Source organism: Triturus cristatus, chromosome 8 (assembly GCF_964204655.1).
Source record: "Triturus cristatus chromosome 8, aTriCri1.1, whole genome shotgun sequence".
NCBI classification, from domain to species: Eukaryota; Metazoa; Chordata; class Amphibia; order Caudata; family Salamandridae; genus Triturus; species Triturus cristatus.
The window spans coordinates 373,575,091-373,591,166 of record NC_140591.1 but is presented as its reverse complement, the minus strand read 5'-3'; the positions used below and the strand labels follow the sequence as shown (position 1 = coordinate 373,591,166).

General features: G+C 46.1%; 1 protein-coding gene across 1 annotated transcript in view; it reads right to left on the bottom strand.

Annotated features, from left to right (window-relative positions):
- EXOSC8 (exosome component 8) overlaps positions 1–16,076 on the bottom strand; it is a 198,773-nt gene that overhangs the window by 62,151 nt on the left and 120,546 nt on the right. Inside the window, exon 9 of the mRNA XM_085621734.1 lies at positions 2,044–2,164. Within this exon, the coding sequence (XP_085477860.1) occupies positions 2,044–2,164 (121 nt within the window). The remainder of the gene's footprint in view (positions 1–2,043; positions 2,165–16,076) is intronic.

The window sequence follows — 16,076 nt, the reverse complement described above, 5'->3', positions numbered from 1 at the left end:
GTGTAGCTGGTGCAGAACAGCTCCTCAGTGTCAGTTGTTTCTGATTGTGTTGATGGTCTCGCATATTTTACTGACTGTTTTGCAATCATTTCTCCTGGAAGTGAGCTTTCTCCCAAACGTAAGTGCTCAGGACTCCTGCTCTTTCCAAAGTGTGCTTCTTCCACTTGTTGCAAAGGAGGTGACACTTTTTCTTTTGCAGCAGGTTTACCAGAATTGGAAGCCAATCAGCATCTCAAAATGAGCTTTAAATTGTAAAATAGACAGCAAACATAGGAGGTACAGCCCGCTTTGCTAGGCTTAACAGGTCCACAATCTATCAAAAAGGGCGTAGACATGGCGCCTGGGAAGAAAGTTGAGCTAGGTATGAACGATGTCCAATTTTGGAATGTGGGCCCAGGACACATTTAAGGGGCCTTTTTAATTTACATAAATGTCTGTTTATACATTTTAAATGACCGCCAAACCAGTTGGTGGTCCAGAGGCTAGTTTTTAAGGCAACATACTGTGAACCCAAAACAGAGCCATTGCTATGTGGCTTTGAAAACATGGTCGCGGACCTGATACACGCCAGATGGCACCCATTGTCTATGGTCTATTTGTCAAGGCAGCAGACTTTGGTTCCCCCAAACCCGGTTTTAGCATATTTAGTTCTCGTCAATAGGGTACAACTTGATTACAGTGGCATAGCCAACACAGGACCCACGTCTGAGTTACAACTCAAACTGCACCCTACTGACTAGATCCAAATAAGGCAAAACCAGTCTGGCGTTGCTTGTGTTCCTGTTCAGAGTGGACTTGGACTGGCAGTTTGGACGAGACTAAGGCGGATTCGTATATCACTGGTTCTTGGTTGACGTAGCGTGATGGGTAAAAACAATTCATAATACTCAATGTACTAGATTATGGTCCAGAGCAAAGCAATTACCAATGGCTGAGATTAATTCAAATCTACCCATCACTTTTTTTTGTTTTTCTTAGAGCTACACTCTAAGTGCGATGGGCATGCCCAGACTTGTGTTCCACACTCACTGATCAATAGCATTCAACCTGCACCCTGTTGATGAGGCCCATAGAGGCCAAAACTGGTCAGTTGTTGCAGGTGTTTATGCTTACGGTGGACCTGACCTGATAGTTTGGACTGGACGTTTCCTAATAGAGCAGGACCAAGGCTCATTTATGTATGGCCGGTCCCTGTCCGAGGTGACATGGCAGACAAAATTAATTAAAAAAGGTATGTGATGGATTTTGGCCCTCAGTATTTACCAGTGGCTGAAATATTCAAGAAATAGAAGCAATCATGATGATACCAACTGAAATGTCCTACCAGTCTTACACAAACAATCTCAGTCATCAACACCAGCATGCACTGGAAGCATTGAGAACTAAAAGTAAAATACTAGAAGACAAAAGTACTGTCATGGATACAAAGTGAAAAAACAAAATTCAATAATGAGTTCATGGATAAGGGCCGATGTAAAACTGTTAGGCGGACTATAGCCGTGTCTTTACTATTACAAACTCATCATCAGAACAAAGACCATCCACCCCGCCAGCTAGCCCTCAGGGCCTAGTAGCAATTAATAAAAACTGGTTCTTGGTTGACGTAGCGTGATGGGTAAAAACAATTCATAATACTCAATGTACTAGATTATGGTCCAGAGCAAAGCAATTACCAATGGCTGAGATTAATTCAAATCTACCCATCACTTTTTTTTGTTTTTCTTAGAGCTACACTCTAAGTGCGATGGGCATGCCCAGACTTGTGTTCCACACTCACTGATAAATAGCATTCAACCTGCACCCTGTTGATGAGGCCCATAGAGGCCAAAACTGGTCAGTTGTTGCAGGTGTTTATGCTTACGGTGGACCTGACCTGATAGTTTGGACTGGACGTTTAGGCGCGTGTTAGGCGGACTATAGCCGTGTCTTTACTATTACAAACTCATCATCAGAACAAAGACCATCCACCCCGCCAGCTAGCCCTCAGGGCCTAGTAGCAATTAATAAAAACACACTTGCCTAATCTACTGAACGTATACTCACTTGTCAAATACAGCAAATGATGTTGAAACTGGATGTTTTCCTATCTTCAAAGGAGTCTTTTCATTCATGTTCACTTGTGCAAGGCCTGTTCTTTCATTTATTTTAACTGCTGGCAACTGCACTACAAAACAGAAGTAGATACGGTCATGTTGTCCCAAAGGTGTATACTCCAAAGTAACACACTCAAAAACACAAATGCTCATTGAAATTCTGCATTAGGGGCCAGATACAAAAAGGTATTTTTAGAAGTCAGTTAAATCAATAAAATCTTTATCCGTCTGATAAACATCTAGATCTGAAAAAATGATAAAAACAATTCATTGGTATGGCATATTATAAAGATTAAAACTGAACTACAAAGATCATAACAGCTACAAATATAAAGGGTTTGGGGCGTTTCTACTAATACTTCATGTATCGCAACTTCTTGCATTGTGTGAAAGGGTGAGAGCCGAAATGAGCCATATTTACTAATATATGATGTACTACTGCTCTCTCCTAGAGCTCATGCAGTGTGCTGTCTAGGGCCAACGGAGGCACCCTTGCGCCAAGCCACAAGGGTGCCTGCAGGACAGGCAGGATTGATTTGTGCAAGAAGGGATCCCTTTCTGCACAAAAACAATCTTAAGGGGCAATTTCCTCCATGTGTGCTCCAAAAGGCAGCACACATGCAAAGATGAAGTAACAAAGAGAAATAAAAGTATTTCTTCTTGTATTGTCGCTGTTGGTTAGCACATTATTTCTGCACAAACCCAAGTTCATAAGCCTTTGTAAATCTGGGTTAACGTCAAAATACATGGGTGCATACATGGGAACGCCAATGTTCCACACAGGTAACGCCTAGCCAACGCAAAGCAATGCGTTGTTGTTACTAAACCACACAAACCCACGCAAATCAACTCTGCGTGGTTTAGAACATGCCAAAATGGATTTTACGTTGGGCTATGTTTCTAAAGTGACGCTACCCTGACGCAAAATCTTGGCAAATCTGGGCTTTAATTCATTAAGAAGCTAGCCTCTTCCTGAGCTTAAGAGATTGATTTAAAAATGATACAACAGCAAAACAGACAGCATTTGTTTCCAATGTTTGCAGAAATAATAAAGCTGGTCTGCATAGTCTGATATCTGAATTTTTGAGCAGCAGCTTGAGACTGTGTGGTCTAGCCTCCTTATTAACAAGTCCTAAATTAACTCGGAGGATTCCTCGTGTAGTATGACTATAATCTGATAGAGCCTTCAAGCTACAGATTACTGACCTTAGAATTATTCCCAGGCATCAGATTGGACCCTGAAAACCTTGAGCTGTACCCCTGCACGAAGGCAGTGCCTTCAAAGGCGCCATCCCAGTGCGCAGACATCAGCTCTTTTCTTTCCACGACAGTCAGGACAGATCCAGAGAGTTATCCCAAGTCAATTGTTGACTGACTTTTTTCTATTTTTTGATGAAAATCTTTTTTGAGAGTGGTCTCCTGGTATGTCCCCTAAAAACCAACAGGTTTTAAACTGTGTAGTGCCTGTCATAGGCAAATGTCTGTGACAAGCCCACACTTTGTCTGTGGTGCTTGGAGTGGGATTATGACTGTAAGACCTGCGAGGACTGCCTCACCATGAATCAAAGACGCTGCGGGAACACACTCTGAAGGTCCTCAGTCCCTGATGTCAGACGGCCTCGTGACAGTCAAGATCCCGGTCACGAGGAAGGTCCCGGGACCGCTCGCGGAGCCGCTCTCGACTATCGTCATTGCAATAAGTGAAATTAGTTGAAGCGCTCTTCGAATTCACCATGCTGGTCCAAGTCCTTAGACGAGTCATGAGAACGACGACACAGCTAGAGGCCTCGCTCCCTCTGCAGAGCCTGTGCATGGGTCCACTCCATGCCTCTCAGAGTTTCTTGGAACCGGAGAGACCCACATCCAATACAGAGTTTTATGAGGCTGTGCACCTCACATTTGGGCGGCCCAACCCCTCTGGAGCGCCTTCAGGCCCAAACTGGATTTCCACCAGAGCGTCCGGCCTCAGTGCCAGTGCTGGATCTGGAGTGGCTCACCTCGCGAGGCCATGACCTTCCGCAGAGCCGGTGCCGTCAGAGACAGGCACTGGCTGTTACCATGTCGTCAGAGCCAGTGTCTTTTTCTTTTGATAGGACTGGAGAAGAAGACGATTGGGAGGGGTCTGAGGAACCTTATGGATACCACAACCCCCTTGATGACCATAGGACAACTGGTACGAGGAACTGGCGGAGGCCAGTGGTTTGGACAACTGGTACGAGGAACTAGCGGATGCCAGTAGTTTGGACACTTCACCAGACACTGGTTTGGTCTCCCCTCTCACTGTGGATACAGAGCAGGGCTTTGTAATGGTGGGGAGAAGGGCAGCTGATGTCTTGGACCTTCAGCTGCCCTCAGTGTCAGATAAGATTAGCGTCTTGTCAGAGATGCTTCAGCCGGAGTTACCTCCTCTGAACCTGTACTCCAATTTAAAGAAGCCCTTACGGAAGTCCGGCTTGGTGCCTGGTCTAAACCCTGCACATGGGCTCCTATACACAGAAGAAATTGCCCGCCGCCATTGCCCCACTCCAAGGGACCCCAGTTTCCTCATGCAGCACCCCACCCCACAGAGAATGGTCGTCCAAGCCTCCACCTCCTGAGTAACCCTGGCGAGTTCCCCACCATCCAAAAGGTTTTGGCAAGAGAATGTTCTCTTCCAGCAGCCTAGCACTGCAGTCCGTCAACACTGCATGCCTTTTGGGCCAATACAACCACACTGTGTGGGATTCGTTTGCACAAGTGCTGCCCATGGTCTTGGAGGAGACCCAAGCCATATTCTCCCATCTACTGCTGATGGGCGAGATACAGCAAAGCTAACCATTCGATGTAGGCTGGACATGACCAAGTCACTAAGCATGGCGATTGAGTCATCGGTGGCCCTCAGATGCCATGCTTGGTTGAGAACCACTGGCTTTGCAGGGGATATTCAGGCAAAAAGGTAGACTCACAGATAGAGTGCTTCATAGACAGCTGGCTACTGCCAGGTCTTTGAGCCTTATCCAGGTCCTCCCAGTCTGCTTTTCACCACTTCTTTGGCATGGGCTTCCAACCTGCTCCTTTGCCATCAAGGAAAAAAGCTTCCCAGCCATTTCATGGCCGCAGTTCCAATAGACCACATTAGACCACCAGCCAGAGGTCATGCCAGTCTGCCCCCCCCCCCCAACCCCAATCAGAAAAGCAGCACTCCAAATCGTCCAGTGGGGTAGCGCCATCCCCTTTCTGGAAACCTTGCCATCCTTGACCCCATCCCACGACCGGCTGATGAAGGACCATCTCTCTCTACTCCATGAGGAAGTGATAGCTCTTTTGGCCAATGGAGCCATCAGGAGGGTGCAGGAATCAGAAGTAGATTGTGGTTTCTATTCCTGCTACTTTCCGGTCCTCAGAAAAGACAAAGCCCTTTACCCTTTTCTAGACCTGCGCCCTCTGAACTTCTTCCTGAAGAAGGAGAAGTTGAAAATGCTCACCTTGGTTCACGTTCTGTGGGCCCTGAAGACTGGATGCTAGTGCTGGACTTGCAGGACGCATATTTACACATGCCCACAGGTGCTACCTGCAGTTCACGGTGGCCCACAAGTATCACCAGCTTTCTGTGCTCCTCTTCAGCCTTACCAGCGCCCCTTGAGTGTTCACCAAGGTGATGGTAGTGGTTGCGGCACACCTGATGAGGTCAGGGGTTCCAGACCTCCCCTACCTAGACTGGCTGGTGAAGTCGGGCACCCCCCATGTAGTCGTCTCACCTCCAAGTTACAGCGAACCTCCCACGCTCGCTGGGGTTCACTGTCAACGTACCGAAGTCACACCTGACTCTCTCTCTCTCAGATGCTTAATTGGAGCTGTTCTGGACACATGGCAGTTTTGGGCCTATCCTCCAAAATGGCGAGTTCAGGATATCAGGGCTATGATTCTGATGTTTCTGCCTCCGTCCTGGTATTTGGTGAGACCGACTCTGAGGCTCTTTGGCCTCATAGCCTCCTGCATCCTGGTAGTGACTCATGTCCACTGGCATATACAGGCTGTGCAGTTGGACCTGAAGTCCCAGTGGATGCAGCATCAGTGGAATCTTGCTGACCTGGTCCAGTTTTCGGAGGGAACTGCAAAACAACCGCAGTGGCGGCTATGGAAACACGATTTGGTCAGTGGCAGGCCCCTCTCACTGCCCCATCAGAGGTGACTGTCGTGAAAGAAGCGTCACTGCTGGACTGGGGCAGCCATCTGGTAGAGGTGGAGATCAGAGGACTCCGGTGGAGTCCTGGCTCCACATTAACTTGTTGTAGCAGTGGGCAATGCAACTGGCATTGAAATACTTTCTTAATTCTATCAAGGGAAGGCTGGTGCATGTGTTCACAGACATCACCACTGCCATGTGGTATTGCAACAAACAGGGCGGGATGGAGTTGTGGGCCCTGTGTCAAGAGGCACTGTGTCTCTTAACATGGCTGGAACGTCCAGGAATTGCCCTGGTGGTTCAAAACCTGGTGGGCTCTCTGAAACCCGGAGCTGACAAACTCAGCCGTGATGCCTAGCGGATCACCAATGGCATCCTGATCTGAGGTTGTGCTAGGTCTCTTCTGAGAGTGGGGAGAACACTGGTTACATCTGTTCGCCACAACCGAGAATGTGCAATGTCAGCAGTTTTGTGCATTGACATTTCTAAGACGGCACTTGCTCGGAAATGCTTTTCATCTTGAGTGGAGCTCAGGCATCTTGTACGCATTTCTGCCAATAGCACTCCTGCCCAGACTTCTCAAGAAGACCAGGTGCGACCGGGATCAAGTCATTCTTGTGGCTCCAGACTGGGCACGGAGAGTTTGGTATCCTGAAATTCTGAGCATTAGCAGCGGTCCTCCGATCAGGCAGGCCATTCGGACAGATCTTCGGTCGTAGCAGCAGTGCAGGGTTCTACACCCGTACATGCACACACTGTGCCTTTTGTTTTTTTAAGCATAATTTTATTGAGAATTTTCCATCAACATTGTACATAGAACAGTGTGTATATCAGCAGTAAATCATAAGTGGACAGAGTCATGTTCTCGTCAGAATAACAATTCACTGATACCGATGGGGAAATAAATGCTTATGTACAAGATATACAATAGATAAGTTGTCTGTAATGTAAGTAGCCAATACTAAAATACCAAAGAAAAAGGTTGTACATATCCTGCACAAGCATACAAACTAGAAATGTAATCATTGATGAACTTGTAATTGTCTCTTTATCTTTTAACTACTAAACTATTACAAATTAAGGATCAGAACAACACAGCCCCCCTCACCCCAGTTCACTGGTCGTTTAATGTTCACAATAACGTTTCAGTAGCTTGTGATCTCACAGTTAAAGCAAATCCGATACGATCATTCGTTGTCACATATAGTTGTATATTGATACCTGTGCATTAGCAGATTGCCTACATAGAAGTACGTATAGCTAAGTGTAAGAGTATATGATTACATAACGACCACCGGGTGAGTCTATGGAGACGCAGGAGGAGCTGGAGTAGTAGACGGGACAGGTCCAGCTTGCGACGTCGGGAGAGTTAATGACTCTATAGCTTTAAAGGCCTCTAACATCTGATCCCAGTCCAGAGAAATAGGGATCCTACGCAGACCCCGGAATTCTTCTTGCCTAATTATTGTACTCTCGGCAGTGCCCCATCGGATCACTTCTGTCTGCCAGGTAATTGGTGTAGTAGGGGAAGCAGATTTCCACCGCATTGCAATTGTTCGTTTAGCTATGAGCATGGCCAAATCAGCGACTCTATATTGGGTCTTCTGAGTCTTAGGGTGTTTGTGCAATCCCAATAGGCAACTTTCCGGTAAAGACCACCCAGTCATGCCAGTCACATTCTGTATAGTGTAACTGATTGTGTGCCAGAATATTCGCAGGCGTGGGCACATCCATAACATATGGAGTATATCGGCGTCCAACTCCTGACATCTGGGGCAAGCGAGCTGTGCATTGGGGTATATACTGTTGAGACGGTGCGGTGTGAGGTATGCTCTATATAATATCATGTATTGAATATATTTAAATTTGGCATTGCGGGAGACCTTCTTCAGAAATTCCAGAGTCGAGGCCCACTCTTGGTCGGTAAGTTCTCTATGCAGTTCTAATGACCATTTGGCTCTAAGTGGTGTTAATGACGTGCCAGAATGTGCCCTAATGCCCTTATACAGCCAGCGAGTAAGATGGCGGCCCTCTCCCATAAGGTGTATAGCATGGACTAACTTATGTGTGGGGGTTCGGTCCCGTCAGTAGCCCAGTGAAGCTTAATATAATGAGTGATAGTGGCATGGAGGAGGAACAATGTCTGGGGGACCCCCTGAGCACGGAGAAAATTATCGTGATCCACTAGTGTGCCTTCCACAAACAGCGCTCCGAGTGTCGAAACCCCCTCCTGCGTCCATGAGGATATCATTACTTTGGAAATTAATCCATTTGCGGTAGGAATCCCAAGTAAGGCAATGTTAGAGAGTATGGAGACACCCTCTTGGTATATCGTAACGTCTTTTTCCAATACAGTAATGCTGTTTTAAGTAAGGGGGGGGGGGGGGAAGCGTGTGCGGGATCTTAACAGTTGGTAACAATAGATTATGTAAGGTGCCTTGATTAATAAGCTGGGGTGTATAACCCATTTCGTGAATGTGTGGGGCCACAAACCAATAGGACAGCCATTGCAATCGACTGGCCATACAATATGCTCAGAAGTCCGGAGCACCCAGTCCACCCTCCTCAGGTCGCAACTGCATTTTTGCCAGCCCTAGCCTCCTCCGTCCCTTGTCCCAGATTAGTTCCGTTAGTAGTGTATTAGGTGTTTTGAAAATTGTGGTTGGGATCAAAACAGGTATGTTAGTAAAATAAATATAGAAATCGAGGAAGCATCACCATCTTAAAGATGACAACTCTGTCCATCGCAGATAATGGCAATGAGATCCAAAAAGAGACCTGCATATGGAGCGATCGTAAAGTCTTCAGTAAATTGCCATCAATGAGGTCTTCAGGGGTTCTGTAGATTTGTATACCTAGATATTTAAATGTGTCAGGGGCAGTCATGATCGTGAGATCACCGAAAAATACTTGCTCTGGGGTGTCTTTATAATGCATATAAAAGGCATAAGATTTGGCTGCGTTAATAGCCAGTCCCGATATCTGTTCAAATTGTTTACAAATTGACAGAATAGGTTCAAGGGATGTGGTTAAATCTTTAATAAAAAGAATAAGGTCATCTGCATAGGTGGACACTATATTCGTTGCATTATTACTCAATATCCCTTGGTCCATAGCGTCCTTGCGGAGTTTAAGGAGTAAGGGCTCCAGCGCAAGGACAAACAGTATAGGCGATAGGGGACATCACTGACGGGTACCCCTGGCAATGGAATAAGCTGCAGATATATGTGAACCAGTTCTGGCTCGTGCTGTAGGAGCAGTATATAATAGTTTAACCCACTTCAAATAGCCTTTTGGGACACCACATTTTTCCAGAGAGGCCAACATGTAACGCCAGTCCAGTGAGTCAAACGCTTGTTGCATATCAAGGGAATGTGCACACTGCGCCTTCATGCAGCCCAGCGTCCCTCCACCAAGATGGTATAAGCCTGCCATTGGGAAAAATATGTGACATGGTGTGGCACTAGGAATATTCATCCTCTCTCTGCACCCTTCGGTAGGTGTTATTTTTTCTCTGGACCAGCAGGCTCTTCTTTGGACACTATCAAATATTACCTTTCAGCCATTTCAGCTTTCTTGCGGTTGCTGGATGAATGTTCTTTGTTCTAGTCATCAGTGGCGACTCATTTTCTAAAGTGACTCCAACACCTAGTCCCTCCAGGACCATTCATATGGGTTCCGAGAAATCGTGCCTCCTTTCTCCAGAAAGTAATGACACTGTTTAATGTGGGCCAAAATATCACCAAGCCCACCTTCTTTGCTCCGCCTCACCCTTCGAAAGAAGAGGGGCTCCACTGTCTCAACCCAAAAAGAGTGTAGTCATTCCACACTGGTTGTACTATAGAGTTCTGGGTGGACAATCTACTTTTTATTGGGTATGTCGGAATGAAGAAGGAAAAGGTTTTGTAGGAAAAGACCATCTCATGATGGATAGTTCTCTGTATAAAAATCTGCTACGCCTTGGCAAAGAAGCAACCCCCTATGGGCTTGCACACCATGGCTAAGGCTGCGACCACTGTGTTAGCTTGTGGAGTCAGTGTTTTGGACATCTGTCAGGCAGCAACCTGGGCATCTTTGCACATGTACACCAAGCATTATTGTCTAGGCAGTCAGGTCCGTCATGACGGGCTCTTTCCCCGTTCGGTCCTACAGGACTTTTGGGTCTAATCGGTTTGCATACCCACCACCGGATAGTTATTGTTTGGGTATCTATTCTAAGGTAAGGAATCTAAAGCCAGAAGTCTATCAGATGAATAAGTTCCTTACCTCTGGAACACCTTATCTGGTAGAGACTCTATGTAGCCGCAGAATCCTTACCAAACCTCCAATCCTCCAAGCTTTGCAAACGCATTTCTGCATAGACTCACCCTTCTCAGGCCCTTGATACTGCACATCAGCAACCTTCATGGCTCTGCACTACTCGCGTGAAAATGTAGAGAAAAGAAACTGATGTCAGTACGCTGGGGTGGCACCTATATAGGCGCCGTTACACATCGCTTCCGATGTGGATGACGCAGAGCTGACACCTACCAGCACGCAGAGGTACTGCTCAATATTTTCCAGACGCTGTCTGACCCCTGAGGATAATTCTAAGGTAAGGAATCTGCAGCTGAGTTTCTACCAGATAAGGCATTACCGAAGGTAAGTACCTTGTTCTTTATGACTTATTAGGTTCACAAAAATGTCAGAGCTCACACCTTTTAAACTAACATAACATATGAAGTGCATACATACACCTAACTCTATACCAGTGGAAAACCTCCCTTTTCATAGTAATCATAAGGTGCACCTTCACTTTCATTACCAAAAAGAAATTACTAGTTCTTGAGAGGCACACATTCCCTACAACCTCTGACAACATGGGTTGTTTCGAGTTTTTCACACCCTGTTTACAAAATTACAACAGCCTTTATGAGAGTCTTTTAAGGTGTATAAATGGAGGAGAAAGAATACATTGGAAAATGTTTGTGCATAGCCACCAAGTCAAATATTTGTGGGCTGTATAACAAAGTGAAGCGAGGTTATAAAAACTGTAGACAAACAGAGAAATTAATGAAGGACCTCTACTTTAAGTATCGCCACCATATCAAACTACGTTTTGAATATAGCCAACCACTAATCAATAAGATCCGACAGAGTAAAAGGACAAACCATGCTAGAAAACAAAGTGACTGATCTGCAGGTTAATTACTTCAACAAACTGGTTTTCTCCACCTTCTTGCCATCTAAAAAACACTCCCTGCATACATTCCAACAACTGAAAACCTACCAACCAAACAGGCTTCTACCAAGCCCAAACAACAACCCAACACCCATCTCTGCTTTTCTACCTTTTCACAGTCTGTTCCTACCTCCAACCTAGCAGCTCTGGTACCTATCAACTGACTGTTCTCAAAGGTACAATTGCAGTGACCCCACTAACTGTATTTGTTGTTTAAATAAAAGCTAGATAAATAAACAGTCACATTGAAGAAAAAACAAAGATGATGATAAAAACCCCATTGCTTAAAACTAGAGTCCAATCCAAAATAGGTGAATAACCAAGCCGTATCTTCTTGGTAAAAATTTTAAAAGGTATCATTCTGAATTTCCACAAGAATTAAAGAACTAAAAGCATTCCAGTGCCACTGATCATCTTCTATAGTACAGGAAAAATATGCAGTCTCAAAGAAGTGGGTACAACTGAAAATGACGGGCCGTGTGAAATCTTTAAATCTTTATTGTGGTTAAGGATCTCTAAATTAAGAATGTGCATTGGTGCAATCTTCTATATTTTCATGTATAACAAAGATGATAGAACAATAATTTTAATTCCTTTCCTCATATGTTAACTCAGATCCACACTTCTACAAGGATGCTAACCCTAGAACCACCCCCCCATCTTTGTCTGCACTTAAAAACAATTAGCTAAAAAAACATACTTCCAGCCAAATTGAGGGGTGGTTTGGCCCAGTAGAATTCTGAATCTCAATTATGGCATGGATACTATGTAAATTACGTGCTCAGATGATGAATCGGCTCAGGCCTATGCAGTCCTACTCTCACTCAAGATGATAGACAAGTGAGCTGTCTAATAGAATGTGGATCATAATCACTTGCTGGACCACCTCATCTCCACTGCTCTGCGAGACTGTTGGAAGACCGAAAGCGGGGTACTTAATCAATCTGGCGCCATCCACATCATCGCCAAAGCACGCTATGTATGCTGTACTGGTTGCCTCCCTTACTAGTGTTATACAGGTTACATAAATGCAGGAGTAAAACAATGGCCCCCTACATGTGATAAGAGGTCACTGCATAAACAGACAAGAATGTTAGGAGCATTATGTTTATATTGTATTGTTTTCGAGAAGGAACGCTTTCAGTTTGGCCTTGAATTGAGTGAAGCTAGGTGTGTTATGGATGACCAAGAAAAGTCTGCTCAAAAGACAGTCAGCTGTGTGGAGAATGCTCTATCTCCTCCATTACAAGCCTTTGCTTCTGGAAGCAGCTAAAACATAAGTTTAGGTGGAGAGCCAGGAAAGAGGAAGGATCCTGCCAGGCATATATAGCCATTAATAATAAGCATTCTCAAAGTTAATAGGTCTCACCTTTGGATCCTATTGGCAATGTTTTTAGCAATGCTGTACAGCATTACCAATGCTGTGCAGCATGAGTAAAGAGAAGGAAAAAGTCAGCATGCATACGCATGGCTACAAAGTGATGCAGTACCTTTCTTTCTTTCTTTCTATTTAGAAATATTAGCATAGAAACACTTTTTCCAAAAGCGGGTGGGGTGGAAACAATATAGAAGGCACAGATGAGAGGGCAAGCACCAAGGGTGGGTGATAAGCACATGAGTGAGAGAGCACTGGGGAGATAAACACATGGGTGAGAGAGCAACACCAGTGCGAGAGATTGGCGGGAGTAATACACAGGTGTAGGAAGCTGGCTCTGTATATACTATATCAAAGTACGGTATAGTGTGCACAAAGTCCAGTGGATCCCCAAAGGCTTACAGAGGTAAAAGTAGATAGCACCATACTCTCTATTTGTGGTAGTTTGGGTGAGCAGTAAGGCTTTATCAGAGGGTAGTGTTAAGCATGTATTGGAAACACTCAGGCAAGAAATGTCAAACACTCAAAGACATAACTCAGACCAATTGTTTTGTGTAAATATATCTCTTTGTTGTATTTTATTTTTAGAACCAAGCTAGACTTGGTGCAGGTAAGTGAAATAGTGCTTTTCTGGTACAAGATTGTTGAATGCAGTTAGCTTTGTTACTGGTAGATCAAAAATTCAGAAACATTTAAAATTACTTTTCAGTTACTATGCAATTATATTGTGATTATTTTTTAGATTACTTTAAAGATACCTTTTTCTACTCAGTGCAATATGCGTAGATATCACACTGGGACATTTCCTGGATAAAAGGTAAGTAAGTCAGTTTTGGTCGAAACACAATTTCTTAGGTTTTCATACAGAACCTTTTCCATAGAAAAACAGTCAATACAGTCCTATGATAGAAAACCATGTTATTGGGATTTGAGTTTCTGGTGTTAGAACCAGGGTTTCCCCAGGTTCAAGGATGCACTCAAAGAGCACCCTCAACGGCACCAGGGCGGCCGGGTGCAAAGTCCTGAGGCCCAAAGTTATCCAATGGTGGCTAAACCAGATTGGTCGCACACAGCTACACCTACCAGGCGTGTTCCCCCAATGAAAATGGTCCCTGAAGGTCAGCGTCGGCGGATACACCTATGCTCGAGTGTGAATGCAAGTATGCGTGGCGTGTGCCATCCCTGGACACGTGTTTCGAGGTAGTTGCCTCTCGTCAGCAGGGAGTAGGAAAATGTGTGGGGTTGCTGTGTAAGCTGCTAAAATCGTTATCAGGTCTAGTACCTCTCGTAGCGCGCAGGTGCGTAACCATGAGTCCGTCGACTCCACCGGCTCAAGGGAGCCTGAATATAAAGTTAAACCAGATTGGTCGCACACTGCTACACCTACCAGGCGTGTTCCCCCAATGAAAATGGTCCCTGAAGGTCAGCGTCGGCGGATACACCTATGCTCGAGTGTGAATGCAAGTATGCATGGCGTGTGCCATCCCTGGACACGTGTTTCGAGGTAGTTGCCTCTCGTCAGCAGGGAGTAGGAAAATGTGTGGGGTTGCTGTGTAAGCTGCTAAAATCGTTATCAGGTCTAGTACCTCTCGTAGCGCGCAGGTGCGTAACCATGAGTCCGTCGACTCCACCGGCTCAAGGGAGCCTGAATATAAAGTTAAACCAGATTGGTCGCACACTGCTACACCTACCAGGCGTGTTCCCCCAATGAAAATGGTCCCTGAAGGTCAGCGTCGGCGGATACACCTATGCTCGAGTGTGAATGCAAGTATGCGTGGTGTGTGCCATCTCTGGACACGTGTTTCGAGGTAGTTGCCTCTCGTCAGCAGGGAGTAGGAAAATGTGTGGGGTTGCTGTGTAAGCTGCTAAAATCGTTATCAGGTCTAGTACCTCTCGTAGCGCGCAGGTGCGTAACCATGAGTCCGTCGACTCCACCAGCTCAAGGGAGCCTGAATATAAAGTTAAACCAGATTGGTCGCACACTGCTACACCTACCAGGCGTGTTCCCCCAATGAAAATGGTCCCTGAAGGTCAGCGTCGGCGGATACACCTATGCTCGAGTGTGAATGCAAGTATGCGTGGCGTGTGCCATCCCTGGACACGTGTTTCGAGGTAGTTGCCTCTCGTCAGCAGGGAGTAGGAAAATGTGTGGGGTTGCTGTGTAAGCTGCTAAAATCGTTATCAGGTCTAGTACCTCTCGTAGCGCGCAGGTGCGTAACCATGAGTCCGTCGACTCCACCGGCTCAAGGGAGCCTGAATATAAAGTTAAACCAGATTGGTCGCACACTGCTACACCTACCAGGCGTGTTCCCCCAATGAAAATGGTCCCTGAAGGTCAATCCAATGGTGGCTGTCACGGGCATGCCACTTGGATGTGGGAGCAAAGCTTCTACAGTTTAGCTCAGGGCAAAGGGGGATCAGAGTTAGCATACAAGGTGCACCCACAGCGGCACAGGGGCAGCCGGGTACAGAGTGCTGATCCGGCGTCGCGTGCCCTGTTTTCAATGGGAGTTGTCGGTTTGGGGTTTTGGGTTTTGGTTGCAGGCTCGGTCCAGGAAGTCTTCTGAGAGGAACCAACAGATGGGCAGGTAAGTTGGAGGGTTCGGGAATGTAGGTGCTCCTCAGGTCCTCTCTTCCAGGGTGCAGGGCAGCCGGATGCAGGGGTGCCTTTTGAGGTCAGATTTCACCGTACCAGGTTACTCACGGTTGGGGGGTGGGGGGGGTCTCTGTGCAGAGGCTGCAGGCAACCTCGGAGTCCTGGAGGGGTCAAATCACAGTGGACTCACTCTGGAGCGCTGGGGGACCTCGCTGGGATTGTGGGCCACTCTGACTTGGGCCGTAGGCATTGGGTACAGTGGTGGTTCCAGCCATTTGGTTTATTTGTCCTCAGCAGGCTCAGTCTTTCTTTGGTGATTCTTTTGAACAGAGCTGCTGTTCACAGAGATCCGGTCTTTGTTGAAGGCAGTCAGCCCTCCCAGGGGTTCTGGAGGTCGTTGGCTGAAGAACAAGGCAACTTTTGGCACTGGATCTCTGGAAACTGCAGACAGGCCAGTAGGGCTGGGACCAAGTCAGTTCTTCTCTGCAGTCTCCTCTGCTGTGCATCTTCTTTCGCCCTTCTTCGTAGGTTGCGGGAATCTGCCTTCTAGGTGCAGGGCTGCCTCCTAAATACTGTATTCAGGGGGCGTTTTAGGGGTTTCGAGGACAGTAGCCAATGGGCTACTG